The sequence below is a fragment of the Podarcis gaigeae genome (genome assembly GCF_964106915.1).
Source record: "Podarcis gaigeae genome assembly, chromosome: 8".
Classification (NCBI taxonomy): domain Eukaryota; kingdom Metazoa; phylum Chordata; class Lepidosauria; order Squamata; family Lacertidae; genus Podarcis; species Podarcis gaigeae.
The window spans coordinates 64,477,232-64,492,269 of record NC_139684.1 but is presented as its reverse complement, the minus strand read 5'-3'; the positions used below and the strand labels follow the sequence as shown (position 1 = coordinate 64,492,269).

Genomic DNA, 15,038 nt, shown 5'->3' with positions numbered 1-15,038 from the left:
TCCTCACCTTCGTTCCTTTTGTGACATGTCTTTTAGATTGTAGGGACTGCTTTGTTTTTATTGATATTATATAAGCAGCTGTGGGAACATTTTCAGCTAAAGAGCAGATAAACACCCTTCCAATATTTTAAATGAATAAATATCAATATGACCAATGTGTTATATGTAAGGTGACAATGCAGGAAGCACACAAATCCCTCTCCCTCTGCCACCACCTCCTACCCAGATTTGTACCTTTACAAGCTGTACATCCTGGTGATTTAACTGGCTCTGGGGCAACTTGTCCTTCTGGGTTATCCACAAGTGCTGGAGGACTTGTTTGGCTGTCAGGCGCTGATGAGGATCAACGTGGAGCATCTTCGATACCAGGTCCTGCAACAAGCATTCAGAAAATATAGCTGCTGTATGCCTTTTTCACCTGGGTGACCTATAAATTCACAGATTTTTGACTGGCTGATTAAGCCCGCACTGCTATTTCTCAAGTTCCTGGCTATATTTGACACCTGTTCCCAGAATCTGACTTTGGTAGTCTTATAGAAGAAAGCGTACCCTTGATAGCCAGGTGTAGACCTGTGTCTTCTACAGAGAGTAAACTTTGTTTCTTGTGCATCTGACGACTTTTAAAAGTCTTAGGGAACCCCCCATCTCTCTCTTTCCTCCTACCCTTCTTATTGTAATAGCTCTTCTATTTAATCTACACTCCTATACCATTCCAAGTACCCATTGGTGGCAAGAGGACTGCATAGATTACTATCAATCCATAGGGGGAATTTCTGCATTCCAAAAAAGGCTGATAACAAGATCCCAGTCCATTGTAGGAATAGGAAGACAGAGCTTCCTGAAATGTGTGTGCTGCTTTGATTCAGGACCCCAGCGGGCAACAACCCAGCCACATTTTTGAGGGTGGACACAGATGACCTTCCCTAGGACCTCTTAACTTCCTGCCCCCATTGATACTGCCTTTGCTGTATTGATTTCAGTGCCTGCAACAAAAAAGCCCCTTCTCTGTTTAGGCAAGCCTATCTTGGCATGCAATCTTATTTTATTATATGTATTTTAAAATAATGGCTGATTTTACGTATATTTTCATAAATTTCAAGTGAACTTGCTTTTAACTTTTGATTTTGTGAGTTTTTCTTAATAAACATTAAGCAGGTATGGGTGATTAAGTGGTTTATAAATCCTGTTGATTAAACAAATAATTTTAAAAGCCAAATAATGTCACCCTTTTTCATACCTTTAGTGCTGACTAGATTCCAGCCACCATCTCGCTTCACCCTTCAATGCCCTGGATGTTCAATTATTCTGGAGCATCATGAAGGAAAAAATGTCTGCCGCCCCACAATGAAACATGGAAGTCACCAGGCCCAATATTTGGGGAAATACCAGAAGTCTAAATTTCTCTTATATGACACACACTGAACATGTAGAAAATTCTTGCCATTACCATGGATGTTGGTGGGGTTATTCACGCTCCAAGCCAAATTATAATAATTGAGGGATAGTCAACTAAGTTCTACTCAAGACTCATTGAAATGAATGAACATAAGTTAGCCATGTCTATCAACTTCAGTGGGTCTGCTCCAAGTAAGACTAGCATTGAATACCACACCCTAAGGTCTGGGCAATGAGGTCAAGAAACTCTGCAACCAGGACTGAACATCCAATACTATTTTGGTAGACCTGCCTATTTTATGTAAAAGCACTCAGTATCAACATCTCACATCTCTTCCTATTCCAACATCTCTGCCCATATACGATCCGCAGAAGATGTAGGAATGAGATCAGGATGTGTTATAGGATGGGGGAAAGAGAAGCAGAAGCCACAGGCAGCATTCAGGGAACAGGCACCACAGCCTTGCAAATATTGCCTGAAAACCACAGAGTTTGAAACTAGAAAACAAAAGTGAGCAAGGAGCTGTTCTCAGGAATCCAAGTGTTGCTCCACACAAAAATTCTGCAGAGAACTGAAAGGGACCAATAGCTCTCCAGATACCATGCTAATGACAAGAGCAAGGTGCAGGGTCACTTCTCTGCAGGACAGGAATTCCTTCCTTTGGAGTCCAGGGATATAGCAAGCCCCTGCCCCAAGCCAGAAGAAGGATGGCAACATCCAAACTCCACTTTGAACACTGGCACTCACTCTTACCTTGGCTGCGTCCGAAACTGTGTCCCAATTCCCCCCTTTGAGGGAGAACTTTCCCCCACCTATTCGCATGAGGATCTCCTCAGGGGTGTCGCCAGGCCCATTTGCAAATGGGGTGTACCTGCAAGAGAGGAAAAATAGTATTTTTATTTTAAAAACTGCAACACTATGGTAGCAGATGGGAAGGAAGGGTGGTAAGCCTGGAACAGGGGGAGGAAGGAGGTAAGGTTGTAGGTGGGGGTGGGGTGGGGGTGGAACTAGCTAGGAACAAAGAAGAGGTGCAAAACTCCTAGCAGAGACTTCAGGGGATATAAAGCTTTTCTGCACAAGTTGCTTTTTTGCAAAGAAAGGGGTAAAAAAATACCTCCATGAAAGCTGGGATTCTCAGGAGAGACAGATAGACAGACACAGTCTCCACACTAGAAGATGTCATAAATCATTATAATTATGACCGTGCAATAAGTCAAAAGTGCCTTATTATAAGATGAATTATATGCTCTAGTCTGTCAATGATTGGCTGGGTGTAGAAGATTTTGCCACAGGGCAAAGGGTTGGCCAGACCGACCTTCAGGTTCATTATTGCTCTACAATCGTTAATAATATGTTCACATCAGTTTTTAAATGTACAATTTGTAGCAGTAGTAGTAGTGGTAACAACAACAACAAAACTATACTCACAGCAGTTTTTCTAAAGTTTAGAATCCCTGCTTAGATGTATTGAAAAAGAATGGGTGGCACCATATAAAACTGTTTTAAGAGGTACCCGCCAGCTGGAAACAAAGAATCATCTTTAATGGGGGTGCCTCAAAAACAGTTCCAGGTAGGCCCTGTTCTGTGCCAGGTGTTGGGAGAAGTGAAGCCAAGGCTGAGTGGAAGTGTACATACTTAGAATGCAGAAGGTCCCAGTTCAGTTCCTGAGTCTTTGCCAGAAACCCTGAAGACCTACACGGCCAGTCAATACTGAGCTAGTTTGGCCAATATTCCCACCTGATATAAGGCACTTTCCTATGATCTATGCAGTTCAACCTATTTATTATGTTACTAAACAACCCCTTCCTACACTGGTGGTGGTGGTGGTCCACTCATGGAAGCTTATGATATCTCACTGGAACCCAGTAGCTGCTGCTGCTGGTGGTGGTGTTTCTCTGCTGCTGGAGGCAGGTGATCTGTTGTGGGGTGGGGGGTCAGATCTGCCACCCCATGCATCTTGCCATATAAACAGATTGCTTCATATTGCCTCATTAAAAGGATGGCATACTGGGGATCTCCACTGAGCACTGCCCAATCTCCATAGCTGCATCCAGTTGCAGCCACTGAGCCATTATCTCATTCCTCCAGTGAACCCTGGGTAAAGGGGTCTTCACGATTTGGGATTCCTCACCCCCACCCCATGTAGTGTATCACTCCCCCCAGCCCCATGCTCTTTCCCTCTTCCCAAAATCATTGGGATTCCCATCAGACCATACATTCTTCCTTCAACCACTGGGGCTCCTGAGAAACACCAGAACAGAAGGACACTTTGTGGATTCAAGGAAAACGCTGACACCTAGTGGTTAAGACCAGTTCTGGGACACCCAAACTAAGGGTGTGGCACACCTTCCATTACAAGAGAATATTATTCCACAGCAATCTTGGGGACCGCTTGGCTATCATCGGAAGGCACCTGATGTAGCAGCCTCACTAGGGCTAAACAGATCAGAGTGGTAAGTGCCTTGAGTCCTATCTACGTCACCAAGTCCCTCTGAAGAGAGGCAGGATACAGTCGTTGACATGCATCTAGTTGTAAGGTTAGGGCCAGCCAATGACATTTCACTGCCTCAGGTGGAGCAGCAAATGACATTCTCTTCCCCCACGCAAGTCAAGGTGTGTCATACCCAACACTGTTCAAGTTGTTTGGCACCTGAAGCAGAAAATCTCACATGCTCCTCTCCCTCCTGGGTGGTAAAAATGCAACAATAAATTAAATAACTAAACAGTTCGCTGCCATTTCATGACACCTGATGGGGGGGGCACCTCACTCTGCAAAAAGACAGTTTGTTGCTGGAAGTGGGGAAAAAAAGATGGGGTCCCCACACCCCAGTTCCATGCCCAAAAGCTGACCAGACTGGTAATTGATTCTAACTGCAACACAGGTGACAAAGATAACAACCCAAATATCCACATTTGAAAGCAGCAGGCTGCCAGGTGGACCAGCCTCTGTTCCCCAAGGCTGCTGCCTCTCTCCACCTAATGTCTTACTCTGTAGGCTGGTCCTATTCTGACAACTGGCATGTGCTCAGTGTAGTAGTCCATGCTATTTGATGGAGATCCAGGACAGTTAATAGGCATCCATCTAGAACCAATAAGAAACCTGGGGCTGCAATGTTTAATGGATTGATTTGAATAGAAACTCTTTAATCATCTGAAAATGTGCATCTGATTAAAACTAAGTAGCATCTTTTAAAAAAATCATTCATACAAATGCTCATAAAAACTGCAGATGGCAAGCGCAACCCTATAACAGGCATTTTACTTCTTATAGAGGACAGAACGACTCTTATTAAAATGATGTCAGCTACACACGTGTGTATCATTTAAAAATGAAGAGTATATGCTTCTTGCTTTGGAAATACTGTTTTTACCTAAATCTTTAATGCTTAGCTACTAACTCCCCTGCCACTTTCCCCGGGGTAACCCTTTCAACCTTCCTCCTTCCAGCCAATGCAACTGCAAATCCCCTTTTTCACTTACCCAGCACTATTATGAAGGTGCTCCTTTCTCTTATTTTACCTCCATTTTTCACTTTCCGCCCCATTCCCATGCCTCCTCCTGCTGTTTTCCCCCAGCCCTTTCAAGGAACCAGGTGTAATCCTTGCTCCCCACCACCACTTTCACCAGCCATCTCTGTTATCACATTGATCTCTCTCCCCACTTTCCCTCACATACAAACACAGACTAATATTTGCCTCTCCCAGTCTCCTTCAAGAACCCCCCCTTTAGCCCCCCCCTTCCAGCTGCCCTATATCGGCTATCAACCCTCCTCCTGGACCTACCTACCTTCCCTTCTTGCCATATTCCCCCTTATTCCTCCAAATGCTCCCATAGCTTGAAACGCCCCCTTCAACCCCAGGCACTGCCACCTGCCCTCTCCCCAATTCCTCCTCCTCCTCCTCCTCAGCTTTCTTCCCCCCATCATTAGAGCCCTACAATTCTCTCTCACATACACCTTCACTCCTCCCCCCATATTCCCCCTCAGTCCTCCAAATACCACATTGAGCCCCATGCCAGTTCCACCTGTCTCAGCCTCTGCCCAGGCCTTATTTTGCTGCCACCCCACAGTCATTCACCACCACAGACATGGCTCCCTCCTTTTTCCTTCTCCTTCCTGTGCCTCCCCTTCTCCTTCCTGACCTCCACCACCATGGGTGATGCTGTCCTTGCTCTGCCAGGGAGCTTCTCTAAACAGATGGGATCCCAGCATGGCTGCTTACTCAGGCTGCCTACTCTTCTCGGTCCTCCACCTTCTGTCGTGGTGCCTGGCTGTCTCCCGCCTGCTTCTCCCTGCCCTGATATTAAACTGCCCCCACTTGCTTCTTGCTTCTCTTCCCCTGTCAACATGCTGTTTTCGCAGGGCAACCTCACCCTGCCCTGCCCCTAGAACCTTGGTAAACAGCCAATGAAAACATTGTGATGATGGACTAGTGCAAATATTATATAGAAATGTGTGTGCATGTGTGCACATGTGCATGTGTGTGGTGTAAAAAAGACCATACGATTAAGCAATTAAAATTTTGCAAGGAGCTAGCATGGTGTAATGCTTAAGAGTGATGGATTAGAAATAGGAAGGACTCAAATCTCTTGCTCAGCCATTAGGTACACTAGGTGATCATGGGCCACTCATTCTCTTCTAGCTCAACCGACCTCACAGGGGTGTTGTGAAGGTAAAAGGCAGAGAGAGGACAACCATGTATGTCCCCACCCCCTTCAGCTCCTTGGTGGAAGGGTGGGATAAAACTGTAATAAATAAATAGGGCTGAAAACCTACTGTTAACCAAGCACAATGGATGCTGGCACCTACCCTGCCAACATTGTGTAGAGGAGGATCCCTAAGCTCCAGATATCACAGGCTTCGTCATAACCTTGTCGCTTCAATACCTAAATGAGATAAGGACCAAGAAAAATGAGAGAGAACATCAGGTCACATCCATACCACACATTTAAAGCACTATTATACTACTTAGAATGCTGGTAGCTTGTTAAGGATGCTGAGAGTTCTTAGGAGACCCCTTACAAAGCCACACTTCCAACGTCATTAACAAGCTACAGTTCCCAGGATTCTTGGGAGAAAGCCAAGTGGTACAGGAGTGCTTTATCTCCCCAGTAAGAATGAGAATGAATTCAATAAGAAGTGGGGACAACTTGAGCTGGTAGCCTCTTCCCTGTTCCTTTGGCTCTAAAAAGAAAGTAGTGAAGAGAAGAACACGAGTGGATTTTATCTGTTTTTAGGCCTGTAGCATCATGAACTAAAAAGACATTGCGTCAAACACACAAAAGCCAAAACTCAGAGATGTTTAGGGACATGTGTGTATGGTGTCTCACAGCTGAGTCTCCGAACACATTTTTGCCATCAGCCATAGGTGGATCTGAGAAACCCAATTTTGCCTGCCAAAAGTTTTAAAAAAGCTATGGCAAAGCCAACAATTGGCCACCATAACTGCTGTATAAAGAACAAGAAGATTTTTTTCCTGGAATAGTAGAGAGATAATTGATTATTTGCTGATGGGTGGAGATTAATACTCTGCATATTAGCTTTCTGTGTTTGCTTTAGCAGCCCAACGGATTAGACAAAATTTCACTGAACAACATGGGGTCCAGTGTGCTGGAGACAACTGGTGCTAAATTGTACCTCAGTACTGTTTGCATTTTTTGTGATGGCCAATGTTTTTTAGCAGATAAATTTGACTGCCTGCCTGATGCATCTGCCAAGCAGAGCATACAAACCACCAGGGGTCTATTAATCTACTGAATATAATTCTGTCATATTATAATCTGCAGCGCAGACATCTTGATATCATCTAGTTTGTTCTAGGCCTAAGATGATTTGGTGAAACTGGCTGTTTACTGGAAAGGCAAATCTGGTCTGTGTTGAGCAATCAAACTGTGTGTGAACCTGTTTAGCAACAGTTAGGCCAAGCAGGGAATGGACAGCTATCAGGTCAAAATGGAAGTGTCCACGTCAATCAATGTAAATGTCATATTTGTACAATAGCTAGCAAGAGGCACCATCAGTACAAGGACACATTCCAGCTGGGCACAGTGGAAATCTGCTTGTTTGCACCTATATGCTGAAATGGTTGAGAACAGTAGAATGAGTGCATTTTGCAGACTATGGCAGCAATAGATGCAGCGAGGCTCATGAGCTACTCACCTCTGGAGCCACAAAATTGGCAGTATAGCAAGGGGTCATGAGGAGCCCATTGTCTGCCCTCAGCTGCTTGGCAAAGCCGAAGTCACAAATGCGAATAGACTCTGGGTTGCCAGATTCATCTACATAGAGGATGTTGCTAGGTTTCAAGTCTCTGTGGACCACCTGTGAAGGCAACAGTGGAAACCACAGGTTATTCCCTCCGGTCATGGCTGCCTTCCAATTTACAAACAATAGCTATGTATTCACTTATACCTTGGTTTTTCTGTTCAAACACACTCTAAGATTCATCCTTCTGACACTAGACAAATACCTTAATATCTACCAGGCGATTTAAGGCCCTAATTGGTTATGTTGCTTCTCCCCCGTTGACACACTTGCTTCTTTGCAACTGGATGAGAGAAGGAGAGATCTCTGCAGCATTGGCAGGCTTCTCCATATCTCCAACTTACGCCTTGCGAGTGAAGATATTCCACAGTCTTGCAGATTGTGTGCAGGACAGAGCTGGCCTCCCTTTCAGAGAAGCACTTCTGCTTGAGGATCCGATCCAGCAGCTCCCCTCCTCTCATTAAGTCCGTCACCAGGTAAACATGCTTGCCATCGTCATACACCTATCAGATGGACATGTTTTAAAGAAGTTACTATTTAACTACACTCCTGAAACCTTTTATAAGCATACAGAGTGGAATTTACGACCAAGTTATCCAGCTTCGCATAGAGTCCATTAAAGGGTAGGAAACTGCACAGGGCAAAGTGTGTCCTATAGACATTTGCTCCACGATGCACACAAAATTTAGTAACAGGGACAAAACTTGGCTTTATGGTGGGCTTGGGCGTTGTGATGCCCAGTCCATGAACCTAGAGAAACTGCTGCATCTGATCCAGCAAAGCACAGCTGGAAAAAAGACAACCTGCATGAGGGCACAGTGACTAGTCTCTCAGGGAAAGTGTCCGTTTCATGCTGTTTCCCAGGCATCCAGAAACACATTGCCATTGCAAGGGCAAGTTCTGCGCTGCAACAAAGGAGATTCAAAGCTATATTGGAGGGAAACATCAGAATTCACTTGCACATGTCTATGTAGAGACTATGAAACTTGCAAGGCAAAAGGTCGGCTGCGTATCCAAACTGGATGGCACAGAGAGAGAGGAGGGACACAAATTTACATGTTTTTATGGAAGAACTACAATTTTAGTTCCTGAGACACATGCAACCCACCAGCAAGCAAGGTCCTGAGCTTCCAATCAACCCTATTCTATTATTACACTCACATCCTTCAGGGTGATGATATTTGGGTGCTGTCCATACCGTAGGAGTATCTCAATCTCCTCTGAGGGATCCTGCTTACTCTTGTCAATCACCTGCAAGAAGGTACCTCACTTATTGCAAAGCCACATCAATTTAGCATTTATATCACATGAGTGTTCAAAAACACTTTGCTTACATTGGCTCAGTAATTGTTCCAACAGTCCTCTAGCATTATCCCCATAGTGCAGACTGAGGCTGAAGACATAAGACAGAGGCAGAGAGGGCAGCAGCAGCACAAATGCCCGAAACCACCTGGCAAATCCATGGTGGTACTGAGATTTGAAATTTGAGTTCACTTAACTACTAGGCTGCACCAACTCAGGTCCAAGGTCTTGCTGTGCAAAGAGAAGGTTGGGACTCTGGAGTCTGATGCCACAAGGCTTAGGATTTAAGTGCTGGTTGCCAGCCTTGGCTCCTCCTCTCCGTAAAAAAAGCATTTGCAAATAAAAATCCCCTTCAACGATGACATGAGATTTTTTTTTAAAAAAAGGTACAGCTATTCATGAGCATGTTGACGAGAGAGGCTCTGACCTTGACAGCGTACTCTGTTCCCGTTGCCTTGTGAATGCAGCGCTTGCACACTGAGTAGGAACCTACGCCAATGGCCTCCTTCACCACGTAGCCGTCACTAAACTGGTGGTTCTTACCATGCAGTTGCTGGAAGGCAGATTGAGTAGAGAGAGAAGAGGAGGGGGAGATTTTAGGCTGCTTCAGTGGGCCAAGCTTCCTATGCTGACTGAGGCACACAAAGGACTTCGGTCTCTTTAATTTTTTTACTTCAAAAAGAGGCTGTAGGCTGTGGGTGTGTGAAGGACCCAGACTGGGCCTCCAGGTGAGGTTTTTTTGGGGGGAGGTTTAACCTTTGCCCTCCAGAATGATTTCCCCCATGAACATCCTTCCCTAAAACACTGCTACTTTCCTCTGAAAGTCCCTGGTTCAATAGGGCTGGAAATAATAATAATAATAATAATAATAATAATAATAATAATAATAATTATAAGCAGCAGCTCTGGGTGGCTTCCAACTGAATATTAAAAACAATACAGCGTTAGACATTAAAAGCTTCCCTAAAGAGGGCTGCCTTCAGTTGTCTTTTAAAAGTAAAATAGTTGTTTATTGCCTTGACATCTGCTGGGAGGGCATTCCACAGAGCAGGCGCCACTACCGAGAAGGCCCTCTGCCTGGTTCCCTGTAACCTTACTTCTCGCAATGAGGGAACCACAATGAGGGAAAAAGAGCCTGCCTGAATTCCTGGAGAGCCTCTGCCAGTCAGTGTGGACAGTACTAAGCTAGATGGATGGTGACTCCGTATAAGGCAGTCCTGAAGAGATCATTTGCGTCTGACGAAAACTGCCTCTAGGCTGTGAAATGTCTACCTTATCTTTTGAAATGCATGCTATTTTGTCATGTTATTTGCTTTGGAAATGGGGGGTGGGAGAGACCCAAGGCTATAATTTTGGGAAGGCAGCTTCAATTAAGCCCAGCTCTACTTCAACACGCTGCAGGCCCACCCCACCAGCTCTCACGATGCTTGTCTGCGACCCCCCCCACCTCTTCTTACCTGTACCATAGAATGCAAAGGCACTGGTGGGGATTTGGCCTTCTCATCCTCATTCAACCCAGTGGCCACAAAGCTGAACCCTCGGAAGAGCTGATGGGCCCCTGCGCTAGGCGGAATCCCAGGGGAGTCTGGAAAAGGGGAGGGAGGGAGGAAAGAAGAAAACAAACTGTATTGAAACAGCAGCTTGTTGGCAGGTGGCTGCTTTATGCCCCCTCTGAACAATCAAGGCGGCCCCAAGGTAAGGACCATCAAGTGAGAGCAATCCAGGGACAATAAAGTTTCCCTTGATTCCACCCGCCATGTTGGAACAGAAACAAATGAGAAGGGCATTTCACATGGTTCCACTTTTGCTAGGCTGTAGCATTTGGGGAGAAGCAGAGGAGAGAGCTAGATGACAGAATACTCCCTTTTGGATAAGGTCTCTCTGTACATCCCAGGATACTAATTTTATTAGACTTTCATTAGCACACAAGGAAGATTTTCATACTGGAAAAGCAAATGGGGAACTTCTGATCCTGCAGATGGGCATGAAACATCAAGCAAAACCCATCCACCAAGCTTCCAAGGGAGAAAATATGCAAAGTTCACTGCAAAAAACATCCCAAACTGAACTTAGGCATTAATGCATGATCTTAAAACCAAATTCAGGGCTTCTTTTGTGTCCTATTAACAAGCAGTTGTATCAAATGGTAATTTTGATGGGTCTACACTGAGTAGAATTTAGTTGGGTATAACCCAACATGTCCAGACATCAGGGTTTAAAAGGCCAGGGTTTAAAAGGGGAATGTGTGGCCCTCCAGATGTTGCTGAACTACAACTCCCATCTTCTCTGTCCACTGGCCATGCTGGCTGGGGCTGTTGGGAGTTATAGTCCAGCAACATTTAGAGGGCACTGTATTTCCCATTCCCAGTTTAGGCTTAATGCAGCATCATGAGACACCTCTCTTATTGTGCCAAAGTCCAAAATACGAACCTTTTGGCGTTCGTGAGGTAAACTCTTTGTCAAAATAAAAGGTATCATCTGGTTGGCCAACGGCAGGTTTGAAAGGTGGCTTGATTTCTCGGCGAAAGAGTTTCTGCAGAGTGAAAAGGTATACACAAGAGGCAGCTGAATCCATTTCACCAAATAAGTCATTCCTAAAACTGCGACACAGATGCACCAAGAAAGCCAAAAGGAGGAGGAGCAAAGCAAAATTCTGATCAGAGGCCTTGTTCTCCCCCAGGTGCTAACCTGAAGCACATCACTTTGGAAAGGTGGGATCACATGATGAAATGCTCCTTCATGCAAAAACATTATCTTTATATGAAGCAGGGGTGGGGAACCTTTTTGGCTTTATAGGCCAAATCTTTATCCCACCCCACTGCTGGGTCAACTGTGACAGGCAGGTCGTCCTGCCCATTTGTCAATTACCTGACATCATGACGACAGCAAATGACTGACCTTTCAAAGAGGGCTTGTGGGGATGGGTCTTTGCCAGTGTGTTCCCTGCAGGGTATGTACTGGCAAAGCAGTGCCCAGCAGGACTGAACCCTGCCCATCAGCTGATGTCATATGGGAACGGTTTGGGGGAAATGGCATCACGGGACAACATGGACTAAAGTTGGCTGCCATTTTGCATACATAGAACTGCATAGACCAGAGTTAGGATAGCAGTTGGTTGGCTTTTTAATCTGAAAGGAGACCACCACCCGCAGCTGCTCTCCAGCTATTTGCATAATTTTGGGGAGCCACAGAAGTTGCTTTCAGGACCCAGAATTCTGGTTCCCTTCTCTGGAACAGCCAGTATGTCCAAACTAGCACCTATCACAGCAAATCAAAAGCCATAGCTGTACTGTTTCCCAGTTACAGATGTGAATTTTAAAGAACTTGCAGGACTGAAGAGAAAAAACTGAGAGGAAAAGACAGGTACTCACATTCCAGTCAATAGTGGAATAGAAAGGGTGGCGCTTTATTTCCTCAACACCATCTGGACCAGAACCTGAAACAGAAAGACACCATTTTGTTTATTATGCTGCAAACTGTCCTGTGACTTTCTGGCAAGGGGTCGTCTATAAATTTCTAAATAAAAAAAGAAAAAAGAGTTATCTTGATGGCTCGACTACATGGGCATTTGATCTGATTCAATAGGGGTCTCCTGACTATTGCTAACATTATCACAGCAGAAAGGGATAATCTGTGACTGTCCAGATGTTGTTGAAACCCAGTTCCCGCCAGAATAGTCAATGACAATGGAGTTGGTAGTCCAGCAATGTCTATCTAGAGGGTCACAGGTGAGCCACCCCTGCACTGTAGCTCTCAGTTTTGAGCTAAAGCATGAAATAGGAAGGGGGGAAGCATCCTTTGAGGATTTCACACACACACACACACACACACACACACACACACACACCCTTCGATTTCCATGATACTGCTGATGCCAGGGTAGCTAAGGTGCTATTTCCCCCCGTATATTCCTGCCTGGCAACTGTGCTCCACAGATGGAGCATTGCTGGGAGTGCTGCATGCCCCAGAGGTGCACTTTGTACTAGAAGCCAGGCTTTTAGTGTTGTGGTTCCAGCCCTCTGGAATCGGCCTAGTGTCTTGCTGTTTAGGCAGATACTGAATACATTTTTGTTTAAGAAGGTATTCCCTGGTGTGTGACCCACTCATTTTATGGAACTTTAACTGTATGACTGAAGAAACAGTTTCATTGTTTTTAGAGTCTGTATCATTTGCGTTTCATTCCATTATTCTACACTGCTTCTATGGCTTCTTGCTGCCAAGCAGCTTATAAATCTGCAAAACAAACAAACAAACAAACAAACCCCTCTGAACCCTAATAAAAGTTTTAATTTCACAGGAGGATTTAAACTTTTTGTGCCAGTGACTTCCAGCAGCATTGTGCCATGTCGCTGAAAAAACTCAATGTGCATCTGACTACCGATCTGTGGCAGACTTTTTTGTTTCAGGGATGTGGTTGGATATAAAGCAAGTCGGGACATCTTACCTAACCTATTGGCTGGGTTCCTCTTGAAAAGGGCTCGCAGGAGACTCTGCGCTTCAGAGCTCAGAAACTGGGGCATGCCCAGCTTTGCTCTAAACAAAAGGCAAAGAATTGTGCAACCAACCATGAGTCACAGAGAGAAAGGGAAGGCAGCAAACAGACTGTAGCATCTCCATCTCCCCAACACGCCACCGCCCTCTGCTGTCTTTCCTCTCACAGCACAGAGCCAAAGGATACAGTGTGCTCTGTCAATTCCACATCACAAACCTGGGCTCTTGAAATGGCAGAGGGGACACAGAACTATGCTTCCAATGCAAGGGTGGGGAGCCTCCAGTCCGTGGACTAAATGCGGCCCCCCAAATCTCTATATTTGGCTCTCAAGTCTCTTCAGAAGCCACACACCCCATCATGGCCCTGCCCCAAATCCTCCTCTAGTGTTTTCCCCTTGCCTGGAATGTGCCCTTCAACTGTGACACCACCTCTTTCTTGCCTGAATGGAGAGAGGTCTATAAAGAGCTGTAGAAACTGCAGAATTTTCATGGCTGGAATTTAGCCTGTTGTACGAAAGCTAAAAGCCATACCTGATATTCTGCCTGCTTATGTCTACCACTGGCATGCAGACCCTGAAAGGTTGGCCATGAAGGAATGCAGCCCTCAGGCTACAGAAAGGTTCTCCATCCTTGTTCCAATGGCATGGCTTCCAAGCGCATACAGCAGAGATCAGCAACCGGCAGACCCTGGGTCCAAACCACCCCCTGCACTCCCTTTGGCCCCCCCATGATCCACTCCAGGGAAGACCAAGGAACAGCCTCTGTGACACTATGCAGTAAATCATTTGGTGGTACTGGGCAAAGGAAGGCCTTCCTTGTAAACGAGTTGCTGGCTGGGTCTTTTAGCGCAAAGCAAACCCTCTGCAGCTGTGTGGTCTTACTTGAGAATGAGAGTCATTGTCTCCTTCCGGTCCTTCCCCTGGAATGGCAGGGCCCCTGTCAGCATCTCAAACTGCAAAGGAGAGCAAGCAAAAGTATCACACTCATGAACCAGGGGGCCCTGGGGACAACTTTCAGTGGTGCTTAATGTTACATATCCCACCATCCTTTTTCATGGGCCATGCTGGCTGGAGCCAGTGGAAGTTGTAGCCCAGCAACAGGTGAAAGGTCCCGTGTTGGCTACCTCTGGACTGGAGGGTCCGAGTAGGACCAGTGTTGGGGTAGGTTTAAATCTTTGCTCAGTCATGGGCCTCCCTGGGTAACCTTGGGCATGTCGCCATCTCTCAGCACAACCAACCTCACAGTGTTGTTGCAAGCAGTATGCTCGGTTCCAAAAATAATTCCTCCTTGAGGTGAGGGATTCAGTGTTCAATAAAGAGGCTGATTCTACTGGTGCTGGCTGGCCAGAAAGAGGTGTAAGTGGTGGCAGCCACCTGTCACCTTCCTGGACAATGGCAGCAGCACCACCCACGTCTGCTCTTTCACTCTGCCAACTGAAGATGAACAAAGGATGCATTTGATAAAGTGACCTCCTCTCCTCCATGACAGCTTAGACCAGCCTTTCTCAACCTGTGGGTCCCCAGATGTTGTTGAACTACAACTCCCATCACCCCTGGCTAGCAAGGCCAGAGCTCAGGGATGATGGGA

At 45.7% G+C, this 15,038-nt stretch overlaps 1 protein-coding gene across 6 annotated transcripts in view; it reads right to left on the bottom strand.

Annotated features, from left to right (window-relative positions):
• The window catches only part of RPS6KA1 (ribosomal protein S6 kinase A1), a 113,326-nt gene that overhangs the window by 2,184 nt on the left and 96,104 nt on the right, over window positions 1-15,038 (bottom strand). For all 6 annotated transcript variants that reach the window (XM_083750747.1, XM_083750748.1, XM_083750752.1 and 3 more), the window contains 12 exons: window positions 14,333-14,403; window positions 13,405-13,493; window positions 12,332-12,396; window positions 11,391-11,493; window positions 10,418-10,545; window positions 9,388-9,513; window positions 8,820-8,909; window positions 8,003-8,161; window positions 7,554-7,715; window positions 6,204-6,280; window positions 2,150-2,267; window positions 235-372 (listed from right to left, as the gene is read on the bottom strand). In XM_083750747.1, the coding sequence (XP_083606873.1) occupies window positions 235-372; window positions 2,150-2,267; window positions 6,204-6,280; window positions 7,554-7,715; window positions 8,003-8,161; window positions 8,820-8,909; window positions 9,388-9,513; window positions 10,418-10,545; window positions 11,391-11,493; window positions 12,332-12,396; window positions 13,405-13,493; window positions 14,333-14,403 (1,326 nt within the window). The remainder of the gene's footprint in view (window positions 1-234; window positions 373-2,149; window positions 2,268-6,203; window positions 6,281-7,553; window positions 7,716-8,002; window positions 8,162-8,819; window positions 8,910-9,387; window positions 9,514-10,417; window positions 10,546-11,390; window positions 11,494-12,331; window positions 12,397-13,404; window positions 13,494-14,332; window positions 14,404-15,038) is intronic.